This window comes from Sabethes cyaneus, chromosome 1 (assembly GCF_943734655.1).
Source record: "Sabethes cyaneus chromosome 1, idSabCyanKW18_F2, whole genome shotgun sequence".
Classification (NCBI taxonomy): domain Eukaryota; kingdom Metazoa; phylum Arthropoda; class Insecta; order Diptera; family Culicidae; genus Sabethes; species Sabethes cyaneus.
Window position 1 is genome coordinate 61,968,591 of NC_071353.1, and position 16,892 is coordinate 61,985,482.

General features: G+C 41.5%; 1 protein-coding gene across 1 annotated transcript in view; it reads left to right on the forward strand.

The window, feature by feature from the left end:
* The first annotated feature begins 211 nt into the window (after positions 1–211).
* Positions 212–16,892, forward strand: part of LOC128734473 (5'-3' exoribonuclease 2 homolog) — a 30,788-nt gene continuing 14,107 nt past the window's right edge. The window contains exons 1-3 of the mRNA XM_053828732.1: positions 212–430; positions 687–2,622; positions 15,127–15,597. Coding sequence (XP_053684707.1) covers positions 356–430; positions 687–2,622; positions 15,127–15,597 — 2,482 coding nt within the window. The 5' untranslated portion in view covers positions 212–355. The remainder of the gene's footprint in view (positions 431–686; positions 2,623–15,126; positions 15,598–16,892) is intronic.

A 16,892-nucleotide genomic window follows, 5' to 3' on the forward strand; every position in this document is an offset into this window, starting at 1 on the left:
AATGTTTTCATCTGCCACACCTTTTTAAACCTCATTGACACCGCTGATCGTTTCACGCTTTTTGGCAGAGATGCCAGTCTTCTAACTGGAGTGTTTAGCACTTTTAGCATCATCATCAGGCATGAAATGGCTGCATTCTGGTTTCATTTTAGTTCGTATGTGTGCGTGTCAAAGTGAGTCAAAAATGTCAACGCGTCCACTTTGATGGATTGTACATTTTACAATTCGTAGTTCGGTCTATTTAGTTAGTGTCCGTACCGTACAAAACTTGAATAAATAGTTGATTGAAGGTTGTTTTAGCAAAAGTTTACAAAAATTATTATTCGTAAGCCCGCTTAGAAAAACTTTTAGCAGTATGGGAGTACCAGCATTTTTTCGCTGGTTATCAAGAAAGTATCCCTCTGTCATTGTAGAATGCGTGGAACAAAAGGTAAAGATAACTTTTAGCATTATCTTCATTTGCCATAATAAAGTTTGCGATAAGTCATACAAACAGGAAAAATTTTCCTTTATATTTTTGGCTCTATTCAACTGAAAAGTTTGAATTAAATAAAAATTGTTTCCCTCTGGGCAATCGAATCTAACCTTATTTGTGTGAAGAAAGAAAAAAACAAACACATGCATTCGGTATACATGCGCCGTGTTTTGGTTGCTGATTCAATTTTTTTTTTTATTTTCATTTGTAGGCTACCGATGATGAAGGTAATGTTCTCTACGATGATATGTCTAAGCAAAATCCCAATAAAGTAGAGTTTGATAACCTGTATTTGGATATGAATGGAATCATCCATCCATGTACACATCCGGAAGACAAACCAGCTCCAAAGGACGAGGATGAAATGATGGTAGCAATATTTGAATGCATTGACCGTCTGATGAATATTGTTCGACCAAGAAAACTACTGTACATGGCCATTGACGGTGTAGCTCCACGGGCTAAAATGAATCAGCAGCGTTCCCGGCGTTTTCGAGCGTCTAAGGACACAGCAGAAAAAGCTGCGGAAATTGCGAAAATACGAGAAGAACTCACGAGTAAAGGATGTATTTTGCCTCCTGAAAAAGAAAAAGGAACTCATTTTGATTCTAACTGTATTACGCCCGGCACTCCTTTTATGGACAGGTTAAGTAAATGCTTGCAATACTACATACATGATCGCATGAATAACAATACAGGTTGGAAGGGACTTAAAATAATTTTGTCTGATGCGAATGTGCCAGGAGAAGGAGAACATAAAATTATGGATTACATTCGGAAACAGCGAGCCCAGCCCGACCATGATCCTAACACCCATCATGTGCTGTGTGGGGCAGATGCCGATCTAATTATGCTGGGACTTGCTACTCATGAAACACATTTCACAATTATTAGAGAAGAATTTCTGCCATTTAAGGAACGCCCTTGCGATATTTGCCAGCAAATGGGACATGAAATGAAGGATTGTGCTGGATTACAGTCCGAGCGTGACTTGAGCCGATCACCACCCCCTCCAGGAAAAGAGACACAATTTATTTTTGTTCGATTGAATGTACTAAAGGAATACCTTCAGAAAGAGCTGGAAATGCCGAATCTTCCGTTTACGTATGACTTTGAGCGAGTAATTGACGACTGGGTATTCATGTGTTTTTTTGTCGGAAATGATTTTCTACCCCATTTACCCAGCTTGGAAATTCGCGAGAATGCAATTGATCGTTTAGTTACTCTGTACAAAAAATGTGTTTATAAAACTAAAGGTTACCTGACAGATTCCGGCAGTGTCACGTTAGATCGGGTAGAACTAATTATGACTGATTTGGGATACGCTGAGGATGAAATTTTCCGCAATCGCAAAGTTTCCGAAGATCGCTTTAAGGAACGAAACAAGCGCATGAAATTGCAGAAGGAACGTGAGCAGCGACCCAGTTTTAATCAAATCAATAACTCTCAATTTGCTCCCACGCCGTTAGGAAGAGGGATCACACCTCAGGCGATTGTTAATCCACGACAGGAAGCAGCACATTTTCGTATGCAAGGTTCTAATCAACAGCGTCAAAATAATGTTACTAGCGATCAAAGCCACCGTGGACAAAAACGTAAAGCTGAAGAGCCTATAAATCGCGCAGCTGAAGAAGAGGAGGAGACTCCCGATGAGGTTCGTCTTTGGGAAGACGGTTTTAAAGACCGTTACTATGAGTCCAAATTTGATGTAATGCCCAATAACGTCAAGTTTCGACAGACTGTGGCTTGGGAGTACGTTCGTGGTCTGTGTTGGGTACTTAAATATTATTACCAGGGTTGTGCAAGTTGGGAATGGTACTTTCCATACCATTATGCTCCGTTTGCATCCGATTTTAAAGGGCTTACCAACGTCAATACACATTTCGACATCGGAACTCCATTCAAACCATTGCAGCAGTTAATGGGAGTGTTTCCGGCGGCTAGTAGAAGTCATGTACCAGCGCCGTTTGCCGAGCTGATGGTCGATCCAAAATCACCGATTATTGATTTTTATCCTATCGATTTCCATATTGACTTAAATGGGAAAAAGATGGCCTGGCAAGGAGTGGCACTGTTGCCTTTCGTCGACGAAAAAAGATTATTCAAGGCAACTGATCCAAGAGTGCCGCAGTTGACACTAGAAGAACGTAAGTAAATTAATATTCTGTACTATTCACTATAATGAAATATATTATTGTTGGCAATGTTATAATGAAGGATACTAGTATACTCCATTGGGCATGAAATCGTTTAATATTTTTTAGAATCGGTGGTTCTACAATTGATGGAGGCACGGTAGGGGAAAGTAATGAAAATTTTTTGGTGTGGAGGGGAAAGTTCGGGAAGGTGAGGGGGGGGGGGGGGTTGGTAGCTACCATCTAGCATTGTGATGCACTGGTGTAACTATTTGGCATACTCTCCTATTGGCATTATAATATGAATATAGTTGAACAGAAAGAATGAGTAAATTCTTTTTTGGGTGAAATAATAGAAAAAATCAGATTTAGATGATTTTGAGTAAATAATTGTTAAGTTATTGATAAATCTATAAATTTTTCAATCAACAAAACAATGATTAAAATCAATTAATAAAAATAAATGTATATTTATATATAATATAAATAAAATGAATAAATCAATAATCCAATAAATCTAATACATCGATAGGTATACCTCGTTAGTACGTACCCTCGATAACACGCACGTACATATTGCCTCGATAGTACGTACATTTTCCAGCAACTCTTTACTTGCCTTATTCCAAGCTTCACAAAGGGCAGAACCATTGGTTTAAAGAAAATAACAATGAACTGGTATACCAAGTCAATACCACTAAAATATTTATTTATTAAATTGTATATGCAAATTTGCAAATTTCATGCAATATTAAACTTAATAAAACAATGCTTCAAAGCCTAAATTTGTGGTTCGATAGTACGTACATTTCGATAATACGTACGCTAAACGAAGCAAAGTTGTACGTACTATCGAGGTATTCCTGTAATATGAATCTATAAATCGGCTCCAACTTATCAAAAGGGCATCAAAATAAACATCTAATTTTCACGCAAACGCAAGTACGCGTGCAAATTATGTGGAATTCACATAAATAGTACGACAAAAAGTTGGATGGAATATATTTATATGGTTTAATATTGATTTCTTCTTCAGCAGCCGTCAGCAGCAGACGGGGTGGCTCGTGCTGTTTCAAGCACTCGTCTCCATTCAACTCGGTCTTGGGCCATTCGTCGCCAATTTCCTAGTCGTCTCAGAAGTCGCAAATCGCTTTCGACCTGGTCGAGCCATCGTGCACGTTGGGCCCCCCTGTTCCTGGTGACGGTGGGGTTGTTGAAGAGGACTATTTTCGTCGCACTGTCGTCCGGCATCCTGACGACGTGTCCGGCCCACCGTAGCCTGCTAACTTTCGTTAGATGTACGATGGGAATCTCCCCAAGCAGTGATTCATACGCCTCGTGATTCATACGCCTCCGCCACTCTCCTCGTTCAGTTTGTACTCCGCCAAATATCGTCCGCAGCACTTTCCGCTCGAACACGGCAAGGGCGCGTATGTCTTCTGTGAGCAGAGTCACGTTGGAGCCGCGTGTTTGTTTTTTTTTGAGCCTCTTCCTTTCATGTATTTGGTCTTCGACCTATTTATTTTTAGCCCAATTCTCCTAGACTCCGCTTTCAGTCTGGCGTAGATTGCCTCCGCCGTCGCAAAGTTCCTGGCAATGATGTCGAAGTCATCTGCAAAGCTTAGAAGTTGGCTACTCTTGGTAAAAATCGTGCCTCTTGTTTCGATGCCCGCTCGTCGGATCACCCCCTCAAGAGCGATGTTGAACAGCATGCAGGATAGACCGTCACCTTGTCTCAACCCTCGCCGCGTCTCGAAGGGACTCGAGAGTGTCCCAGAGATGCGTACGAAACACATCACTCGATCCTACGTAGCTCTGATCAGTCGCGTCAGTTTGTCCGGAAAACCGTATTCGTGCATTATCTGCCATAGCTTGTCTCGATCCACTGTATCGTATGCTGCTCTGAAATCAATAAAGATGTGATGCGTGGGCACGTTGTACTCCCGACATTTCTGTCGGATAGTAAAAATTTGGTCCGCAGTTGCGCGAGCCCCCATGAAACCCGCCTGATAATTCCCTACGAAACTTTGTGCTATCGGTGACAGACGGCGTAACAGGATCTTGGAGAGTACCTTGTAGGCGGCGTTTACCAGCGTAATACCACGATAGTTGCAGCAGTCTAGCCGATCACCCTTTTTGTAGATGGGACAAACCACTCTTTCCATCCATTCCTCCGGTAGCTTTTCCTCCTCCCAAATCCTCGAAATAGCCCAGTGTAGAGCCTTTGCTAGCGTTTCTCCGCCATGTTTATAAAGCTCTGTCGGTAGGCGGTCCTTCCCAGCGGCTTTATTGGTTTTTGGAAGCCCGATTTCTCGTTTGACTTCTTGGAGATCAAGTGCTAGGACATAACTATCTTCCATGGGCGCTCCCAGGTTAATTTCCGTTCCGCCTCCTTCTGCGACTTCGCCATTGAGGTGTTCATCGAAGAACTGCTTCCATCTGTCGACCACCTCGCGCTCGTTTGTAATTAGATTCCCTCCCTCGTCCCTACACATGTCAGGTTTTGGTGTGTAGCCCTTCCGAGTTTGGTTCACCTTCTCATAAAACTTGCGGGTGTCATTTGCTCGGAATTGTTGCTCTAATTCTTCACGATCTCTATCCTCCTTTTGGCGCTTTTTCCTCCTCAGGATCGTGATCAACTGGTTCCTAGCTCGTCGGTATTTGGCCAGGTTCTCTCTAGTGGCAAATTTAGATAATTTTTCCAAGCATTTTTTTCTCCTCCACCGCTTGTTGGCATTCCCCATCAAACCAATCATTTTGTGTTTTCCGAGGCTTAATACCTAGTGCCGCGGTAGCGGCCTCTCCGATGGCCGAGCGTATTCTGCCCCAACCGTCTTCGAGGTTTGAAGCACCTAACTCCTCGGAAGAAGGCAGTGCCTCATTCAGTACTCGCGCGAAGTTCTCGGCAGCTTTTGGGTTATCTAGCTGCCTGATGTTCAGCCGAGGAGGGCGGCTTTGACGTGTCCGGTATACGGTGGACAGCTTTGAGCGCACATGTACTGCTACTAGGTAATGGTCAGAATCAATATCCGCACCCCGACGGGAGCGTACGTTCGTGATGTTAGAGAAAAACCGGCCCTCTATGAGAACGTGGTCAATTTGGCTCATTGTACGTTGGTCAGGTGATCTCCAGATGGCTTTGTGGATATCCGCGGCCTCGGGAAGCTGCGAAGATTATACATCGTTGGCTGTTATCGTTTGTGTCGGTGTGCAGGCTATGATCTCCTACCACCGGTTTATACATCTCTTCCCTGCCGACCTGGGCGTTTATATCCCCGATGACGATCTTGATGTCCCGTAGCGAGCAGCTGTCGTACGTTGCCTCCAGCCTCGCGTAGAACGCTTCTTTCTCATCGTCGGGTCTACCTTCGTGCGGGCACGTTAATGATGCTATAATTGAAGAAACGGCCCTTTATCCTCAATACACACATTCTCTCGTTGATCGCCTTCCAATCTATTACGCGATCCTGCATTCCGCCCAACACTACAAAGCCCGTTTCCAGTTCGTTGGTAGCGCCACCGCTCTGGTAAAACTGGGCCTTTCCGCCACAGATTTTCCATACCTTCTCTCCTTTGCGACAGATTTCCTGCAGAGCTACGATGCCGAGTTTGCGAGGTTCAAGCTGCTCAATCAGCACCCGCTCGCAACCTGCGAAATTGAGCGATCTGCAGTTCCAAGTACCGAGTCTCCATTCGTCGTCCTTGTTCCGTCGCCTTGGTCGATGCCGAATATTCCGCTCCGAATATGCTTGAATTTTGCTAGTTGTAATTTAATTTAGGTGTGTAGCCGTGCAGGGGCAACACTACCGAGTCTCGCAAAGGGACTGCCACCTTATAGTGCCGAGACTCACTATACCTCCTTCCCGGTGAGTATAGGACCTTAGTTTCCACCGGGGTTGGTTACCCGATCTTCGCCAAGGTTTCTCGTATTCCGGCTGGTACCACGAGGAGGTCGGGATCGGAGTTGCTGGATAAGAGGTTAACGACCACTACATTCCGCATTATCCAGCCGTTTACCAACCATAATATTGATATGTAAGTGTTTATTTTTTAAGGAGAAATCCTCACTCGGTTTGTTTACATGTTTTCAGTCACGCCTATTTGAAAAGCTGGGGACGAAATCTATCTATAAACCCATAAAAGCACTCTTTTTGCTACCAACGCTATAATAGCCTTATAACACTAGCACTACAAAAGATAAAGCAATGCTTAGTTCAGGATTATTGTAGATTATAAGTAATACAACTGTTCTATATATAACTTTTGAAAATTCTGCTTGGCTGAGGCCATAGAAAGAGTAAAATCGAATCCCAACTGATGTCATCCCTGGTTATCGGTAATGTCATCGAGCTGCATTGCAAAATCGATTATGTAGTGAATTCGTTTCTTAATAGCATTAGCATAGCATAGCATAAACAACCATACATACCATGGGTGGCTGATATTGTGTACCCGTAAGTACACCATACAACTATAGCCATATCCGTACGATTGTAGAAATGGGGTAGTTGAGCACATACTTTATGAGGATGCGTAAAAACTCACGCAATCTTTATAGGTGTTCATGTACCCAGTAATATGCGATATGAATATAATATGAATATATAAGCGTAAAAATGAAATGAAATGGAGCATATATGGGCAAAAATAGAACAATCTCAACAGCAATTCGTCGAATGAAATATAATTGCGTCATTTGAGTTTCCATCAGTGCATGTAATATAAAATAATTGATTTATTTTTCACTCTGATATTCATGTGCATTATTTAAACTTGTCACGGTTAAAGTTTTCACTGTACAGTAGGAAGTGCTTAACGAGCTAAAACAAAACAAATTATTAGAATTATATATCAGGCTTACCTTGCCGTGTGGCTCAGCTGTCTGCCCAAAATCGCAGTTTTGAAATCAGCCAGCCGGGAACTCGCATTACCGGGTATGGCGCATAGAGGCGCTAGTCAGGGGCTTGAGATGGCAAGAGCTATGTTAGTCGCTTTTTTCTTTGCCTTCTCCATTTCATACCCTGTAGTGAATTCGTTTCTTAATATGTATTAATTGTAATCCGTAATAAATCAGTGATACTGGAAGTTTGATAGTAATGTTAGATGAAATAAAACTGCAATTCAAAATTAACATTTTCAGGTAGACCGAAATCCCTACTGATTTTATCTACATTTTGTCAATGCGTTTACATTGGCATTTCCAGCACAATTTTTGTCTCGAATATTTTTGATTGGAATGAAATATTGCTGATATCCGAAGTGATTTGTGATTAGGGCGCAACAAAAGAATAAGACCATTCTCTATTTTTACCTGATTTTATAATTAATACAGTGGTTTACCGATTTTATCTACCCCTCCGAAAATTTTTGGTAGGTACATTTGGCAAGTAGACAAATTTGAGAAAAATAAATTGCACTTAATTAATTTAAATGAATAAAAAATTATTGTATTTCTGTATGGACTCATCACTGCGACCAGTGTCGTTGATCTATTGTGATATCGCCCGGGTATTTGCTGTATAACCTGCACTGCATTTTTGTGCAATAACCGCTATTGAATGAACGATATGCTTATTAAACTTTATGCGTGCGTGGGGTTTATTCTTTTTTAATGCCAGCTCTACTTTACCCACCTTGCTCCTCACTGCCAGTACTGTCTCCAATTACAGCAATCCCTGGTTCGGGTGACCAGTACACTCAACTGTAACAGTGACTTTTTGCACTGTCAAGAGTGCTCTATGGGGGTCATATAGAATTCAGCATGAAAGAAGGGTAATGAGGGGCCTGAGTATAAATCCATGCTAAAGTCACTTGACATCGAATGGCCTGATCCTATTAAGATTCGAACCCACGACCACTAGCTTGTCAACGCAGACTCGGTAACCTTGCGGCTACGCCCCCCCCCCAATTATTGCTGATGTTGATCATTTTCTTCAATTATATATTATTTTAGTGTAATTTTACGCATAGGACTCATTTTATTTGTATCAGCCATTAACAATAATGCATATCAATTCGGCGATTTTATGGAATAATGCATTACGAAATTTAAAATTGTTCCTATTTGATCCAAATTTGATGTAGTTATTCCTTTACAGTAAATTTGAGACCCGTTTTTTTAAATGGTACTTAGGGTTCTCCTTTCCTGTGGTCCTAGTGGTTCTAGTGGTCCCATAAACTATCATTTTTGTCCAAAATCTCAAAAAGGATCATTGTGAAGTATTAAACGCATATTGCGTTACAGAATAATTAGATGTTAATTTGCGTATTTGATACTAGCGTTTTTATACCTATTCTGTACAGAATACACGTGTATAACTACATACCACAGATGCCATGTAGTTAACTATAAAATATAAAGAAATATTCTCTGTTATTTATAAATTCATGAAACCCTCAAAGTTGTCATGCCGCATGGTTGAAATGATAATTTAAAAAAAGGTAGATAAAAACGGGAACAAATGGTAGACAAAATCGGGGGGTACCTAGAATCGGGAGTTGATTAAATAAGGTGTACACATAATCGAAATACCACTGTATTATATTATTTTTGAAGTAAGTCCTTTTTTGAGGTGTTTTAATACATTTAGTGACGCTGGTCGTTTGTTGTACGATATTTCTCGCCGCCTTAAAGCTGAATAAAAAGATGCCGCTAAAAGACAGAGCTGGTCAGCTACGTACAGAACAGCTTAAGCGATAGACTGAACATGTTGAACAACTCTTCCGAGTTTCAAATGTCAAAGACTATCAAAACCAGCAGCGTATGACACCAGCAGCTCGTCGAATTAATCGCATCAACTCGGAGGCGTCATCACGGGATGAAATTGAAGCGGCCATCCAGAGTATGAAATCCAATAGAGCGCCAGGGATACTTTGAGAGTAATATAGAGCAACGTGGTGCCACACCAGTTACCGCAGTCAATTAGGATTTCTTTTTTTAGGGAGAAAATCGATCTGGTGGCAGCATGCTGGATTCCGTGATAGCCGATCATGTATAGACCATATCACAGCGCTCCGCATTATATTGGAGCAGATCAACGAATTCCAGGACTCTCTTCTGCTGGTGTTCATTTACTTACAAGAAGCCACGAAAACATCTGAGGCGCACTTAGACATAGAGAAGTTCCAGATAAGCTAGTCCATCTCATCGAGGCTTAGTACGAGGCGTTCTCATGCAAGGTTTTGCTCAACGGTACCTTGTCCGACTCTATACGGGTTACTACTGACGTGAGACAGAACTGCATTTTATCCCCGCTGCTCTTTCTCATCGTTATGAATGAGATATTAGTTGGAGCAATTGACAGTAGACCAAATCGAGGATTGCCTTGTAATCCTCTCAAGATGGAGCAGCTAAATTAGCTCGAGCTAGCCGACGACATTGTCTTGCTCGCACAACACGCTCAATCCAGATCACTCTACATATGAAACTGAATTTTTAACTCAGGCGTTCAATTCGTACTGTTGTATGCCTGCGAAACGTAGTGCGTTACAGCGGAGACGGTGCCTGCCTGGTGACCTTGCAACTGGATATCCAATGAGGAACTGCATTGTCGATGTCATCAACGGCCGATAGCAACAGAAATTCGTGAACGTAGGTGAAAGTGGATCGGACACACCTTAAGGAAAGGAGCGAAGAGGAATTCGATTGGAATCCGCAAGGACAGCGTAGAAGAGGCAGACGCAGCTTAGCCAACGACATCCGGACTGTAGACGAGTTCTCGTCTACAGTCCGGATGTCGTTGGCGTAACGTAGTTGAGGTAACCGTTGGCAGTGAAGATCTCTGATTTCATCCCTTTGTTCTGCCGGACGCGCGAGCATGGACACATACGTAAGTAATTACGTGGGGGGCTCTGTAGCCGCAAGGTTACCGAGTCTGCTTTGACAAGCGAATGGTCGTGGGTTCGAATCTTAGTAGAATCAGGCCATTCGATGTCAAAGTGACTTTGGCATAGGTTTATTCTCTGGCCCCTCATCACCCTTCCTTCATGCTGAGTTCTACATTATCCCGAAGACGCTTCTTATGGTTAGTATACTGGTATGAGGACCTAATGAGGTAATGGTTTTGAACCTTAGGAGGACTCACCAGTGCTAACTATAACGAGGCGAAACAGATTTGGAATAGTAGGACATGCATCGAAGCATGGGTAAAACCCTCAACACATAAGCACGCATAAAAAAAATAAGCTTATCGTTTACTCAATAACGATAAAGCACAGAAATGCAGTGCAGAATACAGCATACACCCGGGAAACATTACAATAGATCAATAATGTTGTGGTCAAAGTGATAAGCCCATACAAAAAAAAGTAATTACGTTATCCGTTAAATGGCCTAGCAAGGCTAAACCCAACGAGAGTTCGCATCTTTCTTGGTAGATGAAAAACATTCGTTTTTAATTCCCTCCGTGACCTAAAACTTCATCTGGCAATTGGACGTGCCCGGAAAACCACAGCTAATGACAGTTTGACGACGATCACATCAAACGGTTGTCCAATAGTGATTCGTTCAAGGCAGTCTTATGCTTGTCTTTGTTGATACACTTCCCTGCCTGTATCTGTCTTGTTCCACTGATTGCCGTGGTCGCCACTATTTATGATTGAACTCTCGAACCCCCCCCCCCTCCCACAACAACGTTAGAGTCGCCGTGACGAGCAACGAGATGGAAAATTTTAGTCAACATGTTGATTGCCATATTCGGGTTAGTAATATCACGAGTATTCTAGGATTCTAAGCCTACCCATGAGCTATACTGCTACTAACTGACTACTCGCTAGAATGCACGCTACCAATCTCTCCAGCTACCCATGTCAACACGGAAGCCTATCTCGCATGCTTTGTCCACCTTCGTTCCTTAACAGCCATACTCGGTATCTCCGCTGAAGCCATACTCGGTTTTTCTGAATAAGACTTACGCGGCATAGTATTCAAAGGCGATAATACCGCTCAGAATCAGTTTGTGAGAAATATAATAAAAGCGCTAGAGTAGAACTATCGAATAATGGAGCACATGCGATGTAATTGGCGGCTTTGTACTCGTTCGGATTATTCTCGGTAACTACGGTAATTGACTGTTTGTAGCGATTGTCAACTAGCTTTATCGGAATGCTCTTCAAGATAGTCGTCATGCTGAAGCAGTTCTACAACTGAGAAATAAATGCCGTGTTAAGTGCAAACTGTCACTGAAGCAAGGCAAGATGAGATGCTAGCGAGGCTGATAAGCTTCTGTGATAGTATTAAAGCGACAAGATATACGGAAGATTCTTCAGAAGTAACAGATAGTAATGTGTCACCATCACAACCCAACGAAGAACTAACTTATAATGTGAGTAGAAGAGAGGAGACTCCCAGTTGGCTTCGAGGTATGACGCTGGCCTAATAAGCCAGTCGTCGTATGTTCGAATCTCGACTGGGAGAGGCCGTTAGAGTCAATAGGATCGTAGCAACTGGCCCTGCGATTGTCCTGCACTTTAACAGCTGGCTGCGAAGTCTGTCGTATAAAAACAGAAGGTCAAGTTTCGATAACGGAATGTAGCACCTAGGCTTTGCTTTGGTTTTTCCTTTGCTAGAAGAGAGGAGACACGAAGAGAATCTCTCATTTGCAGATACGTGGAAATGAAAAAGTACCCGGGAATTATAATTCATTCGACGGATTGCTGATGAGATTGTTCTATTTTTACCCATATATGCTCCATTTCATTTTATTTTTACACTTATATATCCACTAGCTGACCCGACAAACTTCGTATTGCCACAAATTAAACTGTGTTGTACATAAATCGTGAATCTCGGATGACCTTTGCCACAATCTTGAGTTTTGCAAGTTTCTGGGGAGTTCATGGGTGTTTTAATATACAAATTTTCCTCACAGTAAAGTAGAAAACAACTCCCCCCATTGCTTAGCCTGATAAAATAAAGCGGATAGGATTTACGTATTCGCCATCATTACAAACCATTTCGCCGAATACCATTTTGCGGAACCCCAATTCTCGGTTGACCATAATGCAGAATATAGAGTTTCACAGAATACCATTTCACGAAAAACCTTACGCGGGATGTACCATTTCACGGAAAATCTTTTCGTAGAAAGTACCAATTCGCAGGGGTGACCCAACTGAAGGAAAGTAATAGAGGTCAGTAGATCTAGGAAAAGAAATAAACCTAGAGTTGCCCCCCGCAGTGGCCGGCGCTTCCGACGGCAGGTCGCCGGCAACACTCGCGGCCTGTGGCCGTCTCGCGCTGAATTATCTAATGTTACTATTGATAGTTTTTGGTGGTCTGTTATTGATTAATGTTTTATGAAAGAGCCTAAAATTTCTCGAGTTCGATTAGTTTTTGAGTTACGCAAAAATTTCTGTTTTATTTGTATGATAGTCCTTATCTCCCTACCACAGGGGTGAGGGGTCTCAAACCATCATTAAAAAAATTCCTGTCTCCAAAACCCCCCACATGCCAAACTTGGTTCCATTTGCTTGATGACTTTTCGAGTTATAAGGAAATTTGTATTTCATTTGCATGGGAGCTCCCCCTCATAAAAAGGGAGAGGGGTCCTAATTCATCATAGAAAAAATTCATGCCTCCAAAAACACCCACATGCCAAATATGGTTCCATTTGACTAATTAGTTCTCGAGTTATGAGGAAATTTCTGGCTTTAGTTTTCAGAAGGTCGCATAATGCATGCAAAAGGGTTGATTATGCGACTTTTTGAAAACTAAAGCCAGGTTTGTATTTCATTTGTATAGGAGCCCCCTCTCCTGAAGCGGGGAGACGTTTCAATTCACCATAGAAAACATTCTTGTCTCCAAAAACATCCACATGTCATATTTTGTTCCATTTGCTTGATTAGTTCTCGATTTATGAGGAAATTTGTATTTCATATGTATGGAAACCCCCCCTCTTAAAAGGGAGAGGGGTCATTATTCCCCTCCTAAAGAGGAGAGGGGTCTCAATTCACCATAGAAAAAAAATTGCCTGCAAAAACATCCACATGCTAAATTTGGTTCCATTTGCTTGATTAGTTCTGGAGTTATGAGGAAATTTGTATTTCATTTGTATGGGAGCCCCCCCTCCTAAAAAGGTAAGGGGTCCTAATTCATCATAGAAACAATTCATGCCTCCAAAAACACCCACATTCCAAATATGGTTCCATTTGATTAATTAGTTTTCGAGTTATGAAGAAATTTGTATTTCATGTGTTTCATGTGAGGGGCTTCCTCCCTCTTAAAAGGGAGAGGTCATTATTCCCCTCCTAAAGAGGGGAGGGGTTTCAATTCACCATAGAAAAAAATTACCTACAAAAACACCCACATGCTAAATTTGGTTCCATTTGCTTGATTAGTTCTCGAGTTATGCAGAAATTTGTGTTTCATTTGTATGGGAGTCCCCCCTCTTAGTGGGAGGAGGGGTCTCTAACCATCATAAGAACCTTCCCTGGCCCCAAAAACCCCTTTATGCGAATTTTCGCTCCGATCGGTTCAGTAGTTTTCGATTCTGTAAGGAACATTCGGGCAGACAGACAGAAATCCATTTTTATAGGCATAGATTTGTATGGGAGCCCCTCCTCTTAGTGAGGGGAGGGATCTCTAACCATCATAAGAACCTTCCCTGGCACCAAAAACCCCTACATGCAAATTTTCACTCCGACCGGTTCAGTAGTTTTCGATTCTATAAGGAACATAGAACAGACAGAAATCCATTTTTATAGGCATAGATTTGTATGGGAGCCCCCCCTCTTAGTGGGGGGAGGGATCTTTTACCATCGAGAGAACCTTCCGTAGCACCAAAAACCCCTACATGCAAATTTTCATGCCGATCGGTTCAGTAGTTTTCGATTCTAAAAGGAACATAGGGACAGACAGACAGACAGACAGACAGAAATCCTTTTTTATAGGTATAGATATTATATTCATATCGTATATTACTGGGTACATGAACACAGTTCATGTTTGCAGTAGGAATAATATCAACAACATCCAATTCCAAACTTCCGGATCCTCTCCTCCACTTTTTGCTCCCGTCTAAAACCCTACACATACGAGCCCCAGCTAATGTCATTCTCGTTTAGTGACGAAACCGCAAAATACTTTATGCTTCTTGATTCTAGCATAGTACTGCTTGAATTTTGCATTAGATGTGAAATATAGTGTTTTAGATCAAAAACGCTCCTTGGCTTTAAGCGGACCTTTTCGTGTTTTTTTGAAAAATGCTTTTTTTATATCGTTCGATTTTATTATTCCGTGATTAATTTATTTGTTTTTTTTAATGAATTTATTGGTTTTTGATGTAGCGTACAGGTTAAAAATTCTAGATTTCAAATTTTTCAATGGCAGTGAATTTGCAGGAATTTACCTTATTTATTATTAGACCTATAAAGTCTACTCAATTGTCTATGAAATTGCAATTTTCCATACCAGAGAACAAACATTTTTTTAAATTTTTGGTTAAATAGGTTCATTCGTCATAATTCATTTCAATTCAATATATGTACCTATTGTTACAACGTCTCTTTTAATTTTAGGATTACGGAATGAAAACGGTTTGGCTAGGTTGTATTTATCGCCTGGCCCGGAAACGTACAAGCTGGTAAAAAACATGTATAGTGGTGATGTCGACTATGAGCGTGAAGTTCCCCTTCTGGTAGATTGTGTTCAATGTCTAATAATCCCAACCAAGGAGAATGTGAAACCGGATGGAGTGCTACCATCGCCAATTCCCGGTTTGCATCCGGTGTGCGAGAACAGTGTATTGACAGTCAAATTTCTTGATCCGAAATATGCCGATGGATTCGTTTTTCCCGCTCGAAAGTTAGAGGGAGCCCGCGATCAGCCGAAGGTTTTGGGTGCAAACGAAGGGCCCGTGGTTGGATTTGGCCCACGAACAGATCGTGCTAGGTTGGGCAATGCAGGCCATAGAATGATGAATCACTATACCGGTGCTAACGACAGAGGCGGCGGGATCGGACGAGGTGGAAATAACAACTTCAACAGGGGTGAGTACAGTTTCGCTTCGGCTTGTAACTTCTCGACTGGATGATTTTATCTGTGGTACTTATAACGCAAAGTAGGGGAGCACTTTGAAACGTTGTCAGCAAGCAGTGAATTCTATAAAATACCCGTTCTGACACTGGGTCTCCGCTTTTGTAGCGGTCGTGACAATTTGCTTGTTGACGGTAAAATTTTTGGCTCTTGCGTCGTGATTGTTACTGCCAACCCATCATTTGCGGGGGTATAACCAAGTACTAGAGCACGTTTCGCTGTGTGACGGTTAATTATAATCACTGGACTTTTCAATCGGGTGGTTTTCGAAAGAGGAAAAACGTGCGTTTAGTTTGGAATTTAGTTTTGAGAGTTATTTTTTGCTTAAGATTTATGTACATTGTCATTTGCCGGTGGTAGGTTTCGTAAACTTGTGCTAATCCTTAAAGTTTTAATGTTTATTCGCAATCCAAATGTGTAACATAGTTGAAAACCGAAACATTTGATTGCAAATGTATTGCATTACAATTTACTGAGATAAATTTAAAATGTGTTCCAGTTTCAGTTAATTTTTTTTTTGGAAAAGGCTAGGAACGCATGCAAATTCATTGAGCTTCGATTAAATTAAGCAAGTTTGCAGGCTGCGTGTTAAACGTGTTTGCTAGTTGATTGGGTGATTGAACTCACCCAGTGTCATTGTGTTCACTAGCTAACTAGTTAGTGAGTAGAAATGTTAGTAATGGGTCTATTAACTTAGGAATCGTTTTTTGAAGCACGCTTGATTAGATTTATTTTATTTGTTTTCATGTTCAAGTGAGAAAAAACTGTTGGGGCTTGTGAACAATCACTAAGGTTCCTTTCTTCGTCGCATTAGAACTACCGCATGATTCACATAATTTCAATTTAGGTACTGGACACAAGTTCCCAAAACATTTTAGTTACAGCGTACCCTACCTGGTATCAATAATCTCTCGGTGACCGGATATCCTGCCTCTGCAATTGCAATAACAAAATTCAACATGCTTTTCTCCTCATGCGTACATTTGAAAGTATAGGTTGAATGCCTTTTCGATCATCAGCATAGCTTGATTTCACATCATCTTCTAGTGTAGTTTTTGGAATTCTACGGTACCCCGGAACAAAGATCTTTCTAGTACCGCAATTTATGCTTGGTTCAATGCATTTTCCTAGAAAAACATTATGCAGTTATGATCGATAGTTAAGTTTGCCTTGATCTAAAAGTAGCTCAATATTGTGGTCGTAAATTCGGACAATGTAATTATTTATCAAAACACATTTTATTTCAGGA